The 6,526-nt window shown below is 27.3% G+C and overlaps 1 protein-coding gene across 3 annotated transcripts; it reads right to left on the bottom strand.

The window, feature by feature from the left end:
* Positions 1–1,302: 1,302 nt before the first annotated feature.
* On the bottom strand, positions 1,303–6,250 carry LOC126845331 (uncharacterized). Of its 3 annotated transcripts, XM_050583980.1 has the most exons (10): positions 6,049–6,249; positions 5,935–5,964; positions 5,814–5,846; positions 5,169–5,222; positions 4,818–4,847; positions 4,700–4,732; positions 4,483–4,536; positions 4,122–4,175; positions 3,807–3,902; positions 1,303–1,759 (listed from the first exon to the last, which is right to left on the bottom strand). In XM_050583980.1, exons 1-10 carry the CDS (start codon positions 6,107–6,109, stop codon positions 1,518–1,520), a joined length of 687 nt encoding a protein of 228 aa, XP_050439937.1. In that variant the 5' UTR covers positions 6,110–6,249; the 3' UTR covers positions 1,303–1,517. The 3 variants fall into 3 exon arrangements, with proteins under 3 accessions (XP_050439937.1, XP_050439938.1, XP_050439939.1); XM_050583981.1 differs by lacking the exon at positions 4,818–4,847 and having other exon boundaries at positions 6,049–6,250; XM_050583982.1 differs by lacking the exons at positions 4,818–4,847; positions 5,169–5,222 and having other exon boundaries at positions 6,049–6,250.
* Between the last annotated feature and the right edge of the window lie 276 nt (positions 6,251–6,526).

Genomic DNA, 6,526 nt, shown 5'->3' with positions numbered 1-6,526 from the left:
TCAATTTTAAATGCTAGTCTACCGATAAAATTCGTACCTTACCTAAGTAGCAAGTACCTATTATCGTATTGAGAAAGAATTTTAAAGAATTTTAGTTGCACTTGATATAGTTGCCACTTTTTACAGATAGAGCACGTACGATACTTTGAAAACTAATAAATTATTAAACTGTCAATTTTTTATGTATTAAATGAATGTCGATAGTGATAAAATTCTTATGTACCTGATGATTTTTTTAATGTGGTCCACTGAATATATCATAGAGTTTATTAATTTTTTTTAAACATTTGTTTTCTGTAGGGTTTTTATACAACGTGATCTCAATTTTGCACAGATTTTTATATTTCTTACATCCTCTCCAAATCAGCTATTCTCATATTAACTTTGGAAACTTAAACTCAAACGATAATTATTGTTACTGCGCCTTAGCTCGACTCTTACTACTCAATCATACTTACTAAACGTGATAACTCTTATTGAATATTTACCAAAACTCTTAAGAGTACAACAAAGGTTAGCATTATTGAACGTAGTAAATTTCTACGTTGATAAGTGCAAGTGAGTCCACAACAGACAATAGGTATACAGTCAACAAAAAACATAGATGATAGATGATCAGTCGTAAACGTACCAGGTGCTGCAAACACAATTTCAAGGACATAAGTGTCAGTATTATAATTTTGTCGATATTAAAATTGTTTTTGAACAACTGCAGATTTGTGTATTCGCATATTCGGGAAGTAAATTTATATTTGCATCATAATTTATTGCTACATTATTAGAACAAGAAATAATCATATTTTATCGGAAGGCCCGTAGACCAACGAATATAGAACAAAATGTGTTTATTTTAATAAGTGTTTTGGAAAACATAAAACCATACCTAGTACACACATGCCATTTTTTTGTACTAATTGTAGTTACGACCTTAAGGGCAAAGAGTACAAAATAATATAGTTATAAATAGCATAATAAACAACAGAACTTTTACAAAATAAAGTATTAAATCATAATATTAACTTTATTGAACTTGCTTATTGAATGTACCGTACAGAAAATAAATATATTGTTATGGTTTCCATCGATAAAATCTTTTTAGACACCGTTTAGACCATAGTTATAAATAATTATGATATTTTTGTTTGTAAGCGTTGAGGAAAAGCACAAAAAAACAATGATTATTTAAATACTTTGAGTAAATAGCGATAGCGATGTTCAAACTAAAATAACTATTTAACATGTATAACTAAGTGAAGAAAAGGTATAAATAATATAAGTAACCAGAAAAAACCAAACCAAGAAAGTGATTTAGTTTTTTATAATATACAAAACAGTAAAAAAAGTAAAAACGTTGAAATTATTTACAAATGGTCAAAAAATTCATATAGCCAACAAATGTGTTTAAAGTATTGACCAAAACTGTTATATAATTATTTGTAATAGTGCGATATGGAAAAAATTATTGATACAGTGTATCTAATAATTATTAATAATGAGTGTATAGAAATTATTAGTACCTAATCTTGATTCAAAAGTACTTCCTCTTTTTGGATATCCGGCCGAAATTGAAATATATCAAACATATAGTGTTTGTAATAAGTAACATCGTCTTCTGAAGAAGTTAGGATGCAAGTGCCATCATCGTCAACCTTGGCAGTTTTTATAAATGGCAATGTTCCAAATCGTGGGATCGTTGAATTTTTATATAATCCAATTAAATAACAAACATGAATAGCAGTAAAACTTTCTTCCTTTCGTCCTTAAAAAATACAACATTAATTTTTTTAAACCTGATAAATTTAGCTTATTATTTAGGTACATGAATTATTATTTATAAAATTCGTGTAACATTCATTCAAAAAAGAAACATTAATAAGAAAATTGATTAAGAATAATATTATTAAGAATTTTTATTTTCTTCAATAAAACTTTGTAGTAGATTGCATTTTATACATATATTAGTTGTGTTGACTAGTTATTGAATATAGTTTTAATATTTCTAGTCATAATTTATAGCTAGTCAGAGTTATATTTTTGATATATTGTTGTAAATTATTACCTATTCATTAAAAGTGTTTAAAATAAATTGTCATCACATAAACGATGTACCAAACATGTCAATAGGTATTTTAAGAACAAGAACTGAATTGAAAAAACTGAATTCAAAAGTCTAATCAACATATAATCCTAAGTATTTAAATTTATGGACTCCTTTAAATGACATATATTTTATTGTTATTGCATTTTGTGAATAAAATCATACATTTGAATTTTTTTTCATTGACGACAAGACCAATCTTTTTCGCTGCATCCATCAAATTTTCGGTTGTACTTTTGAGACTATCCTCTGTTTCTGCTATCACTACCCTGCTTACGCGGCCAATACTATCTATTATCTTTGTTTCATATTCAAATTTTAAACCCTGTGGCTCACTTTGCAGTTCTTCTTTAACGACCGATTCAACGCAGTGTTAAATAAAACCGGAGACCCTGTCATCACCTTGTCTTACCACTGTAACCTCCTCTGATACCACCAATTGAATTGAATTTTGCATCTTAATTTTGCATACATGCTTTCACCATCCTAACAAGCTTAGTAGGCATTTCTAGTTGGACCATCGCGTTCCATAGTAATAACACTTCTTACAATTGACATAGGCTTATTTAAAGTCTACAATTAAGAAATACACATCTTTATCAAATTCATGACTGTTCTCCGTTTTTTATTTGTTAAGTGATATCGTGTATTTGGTCAGTTGTGGATTTTCACGCTGTTCAATCTGAACTCAACATTTTTGTAATCAGAGTGCAACAAATCTTAGTCTAAATGTAGACAAAAGTGAAGTTACGTAATTTTTTAGACAACATTGTCCTATTTACGATTAATACTCTTTAATGGCATCATACTTGGCCGTGTTTAAAAGAACTCCAACATTAAACTTTAAGCAACATATAAATACTGCCATTGTTGAAGTCTTTTAAAAGTTTTTCAATGCGTATTATCGTACCAAACTATTTAACTCTGCTAATTAAATCCGAACACTGTATTTTGCATTAGTTCTGTCTTTATTAAAATATGGAGTAGTAGTAAAGGCATTTTTATGTTGGCCATGTTCTTCAGATTATATATCCTTGGCATGATTACTCACTTCATATGAACTATGTAAGTATTTCTAAAGTTATAATCTCGTTGTCAATACACTGACTTAGACTTTATTATTTCTATCCTCGATAGAACTCTAGATGCACCTTATCTCCCTCCAACATTAAATTTCATGTACCATCATGTTCATGAATATCAAATATGTTTTATTGTACCTATATCTATACAGATAGAATTCTAATATAGCAGATATTCCGCACTTGAAATGTATATTCATGTTGATGTTTATAATCATGGTCATTATTTTCCCTTATCCTCTCTTCTTCTTCCATTTCTCTCCTCTCCTACTCTCTATTTATCTTCTCCATGCTTACCCAGTCTTCTTTTACCTCCACTTTTTCTTCCCCTCCCTACTCTTATCCTTCCGTACCCATATTTTTTTCTCCTTCTCCTCCCGTCACTTTCTTTGTTTCCTCTCCTCGCTTTCCATTTACCTCCTCTCCATATTTTCTCTTCCCCTCCCCGATCTTCTCTTCTATTCTCTTCTAACCTGAACCTAACCTATTCTTAACTATCTAATCCAAATTAAACATAAAGCTTACAGAACCTTACCTAAGTGTGCAGCAAATTTTACCCCCCTCCCCTAGACATGTTCAATGTTCATGTCAATGATGTTTAAGCATTTTTTTTTGAAAATATTTACTTTCGACACGGCTCAATAGATGTTTTAGATGAATTTTAGTCATTGATCTTCTACTATAACCAATATCCTTTAAACTAGCGTTCCTAATTAGAGGATCTGCAAAAAAAAAACATCGTTTAGCTAACAAATAATTTAAATACAAATCTGTTCGAAAATGTATTGTTTTTTCGACCGAATTATATTTTATTTGAGTAGTTTTTTAAGTCGAGAAGTAGTATCCAAAAATTTAGCTAGTAACTTATACTAATTTTGATTAGTTATGATTAATAATATGTATAGATCATTTAAGACTATAAAAAAAGCGTGAAAACCTACCTGGGATCTTAGCAGCATCAATCTTAGGCACTTCCTTGTACTCATCATCGAGAGCTATAACAAAATTTCAAATAATCATACAATTCATAATAAATGAGCCAAATACAAAAATAGCCAAATGCCTAATGACTTTAAACTCTATTTACTAATTACTATATAATTATATTTTTTGATAACTGTTCAAATCAAATTGTTTATTATGCTATCAACTATTATTTATAATCAATGTTCTAAACTATTTCTAGTAGCCCCGTTTGCGTTAATCTATGAGATATAAATTGTTTTGAAAACGCATCAAAACTTTAATCTAAACATAATTATATACAAATTGTCCATATAACAATATTAATATTATATTTACAATTAATGCCTTCGAATATTGCTTCTTGCACATCACGTTCGTATTTCATGCATTCTAAAGTTCAAAACAAAATACATTTTAATGTACATATTTTTTTCGATAGTATTTAAATTATATTTGTATGTATATGTCCATGTATATATATTATTATTTTTAATATATATTATCAGTGTTAACTATAATACATATTATGTATGAAATATATATAGGTTATTACGAAATATATTAAGGCCTTCAGTGTCTGCATAATCTAAAATTAAAAAGAAAACAATTATCACATAATGAGTATAAATTAACTTTGTGGAGATACTTCCATAAAGCGCAAAAATTATTACCCGGCACAGCAAACATAAAAGCCAATTCCTCTAAAATGTACAAAACATAGTACATCGTTTATTGACTAAACTGGATTAATTTTATTTTTTATTTATAAATTAGAATATTTCAGTCAAGAGAGAAATTAAGTGCGTATTATTAAATCGAAAAAAGCACCATAATAAAATAGATGAATTGAAGATCAGACTGAAGTAGCATAAAATAAATTTAAGTAAATTTAAGATTTATATCACTGATTATTTTGTATGGATTAATTTTTTGTTGTGATTATTTTACTATCACTTTCGAACATTTTTTCATATCACTTTTTGTCATTATAATTTTTTTTTCTATTTTATTATTAGGATTACCCATTGAATATTGATTTCCAAGTACAATTCTTTTTATTATAGTTGGAAATCCCGCTAGAAAAAATAAACAGATTTCAAATAAAATATTAATATTAAAGTAATAGTAGTAGTAATAGTAAAAGTAATAAATATAGTAATAGTAATAGTAATAGTAAAAGTAATAGTAATAGTAAAAGTAGAAGTAATAGTAAAAGTAATAGTAATAGTTAAAGTATTAGTAGTAGTAATAGTAATAGTAGTACAAGTATAACTACTACTTTTACTATTACTATTACTACTACTTTACTATTACTTTTACTACTACTATTACTATTACTTTTACTTAGAATAATAGTAATAGTAAAAGTAGTAGTTATACTTTTACTACTATTACTACTACTATTACTATTACTTTTACTATATTAATATTTAAATCAAGGCATACATTTATTAGACAAAAAAACCATAAAAAATAAGAGTCCGTGAAGATAAAACATCATTAAAAGCGGTGCATAATTAACTTAACTTAGAGTAGAAAAGGTTTTTTAAATACTGGTACTACACTTGTTATGTAATCATGATGAACAGAAAATTAGAAATGTATAAATCATTTTTTATTAATATACACTATTCAGATCAGAATATTCTATTTTAAGTATACTATACCTGTTATATCACAAGCTTGCCTGAGTAGTTCGTCTGCAATATATTATTTAAAACTTATGCATAAAAACAAAATAAAAAACTTAAAGAAAGTTATTTTGGATAAAATAATTATATTACTGACTTGTAATGACAGCCTTCGTCTTATAATCCACTGTAAATAAAATATAAATATTGAAGTTTTTTCTTAAATTTTTAAGTAATTCTTTTTAGGTTTGTGTAAAAATTTAATTATTACCTATTTTTTCCGCCAAAACCTTCACAACGGCTAATGAAAACAAAACACAGCAAAGTTTCATTTTTAGCTGCAAACAATAATACCGTATTATTTGTAAGTATTTTGTGCAAGAGACAAAAATTTTATAGCTACGATATAAAATGCTGTTGAAATTTTAAGGCAATAGCCTATTCGATCAGCTTGCTGTACTGTTAATAAATAATTTTTTTTGCGGCTTCTATTTATAACAGTAGTGTTAATATATTATGTGTCTGTGTCGTCTATGTAGATTTATTTACAGAGGTGTTTTTTAAAAATATAATTACATGTCTACATTACACCAAATCGAGCTTAAACAGAACATACTATTAGTTACTGGTATTCCAATCACTCTTAAGACTAATGTTTGCATTATCGAATTTTAACCATATATTCCATTCTAAACCCGTATGCACTATACAAATAGGTATTTAAAATAAAAGTCATCGCATAGACTTGT

The sequence above is a fragment of the Adelges cooleyi genome, unplaced genomic scaffold (assembly GCF_023614345.1).
Source record: "Adelges cooleyi isolate 19-005CV unplaced genomic scaffold, UGA_ACOO_1.1 ACOO_flye_CR_arks_rails_tigmint_CR_PRNA_769, whole genome shotgun sequence".
NCBI lineage: Eukaryota > Metazoa > Arthropoda > Insecta > Hemiptera > Adelgidae > Adelges > Adelges cooleyi.
This window is presented reverse-complemented; position numbering and strand designations above follow the sequence as displayed.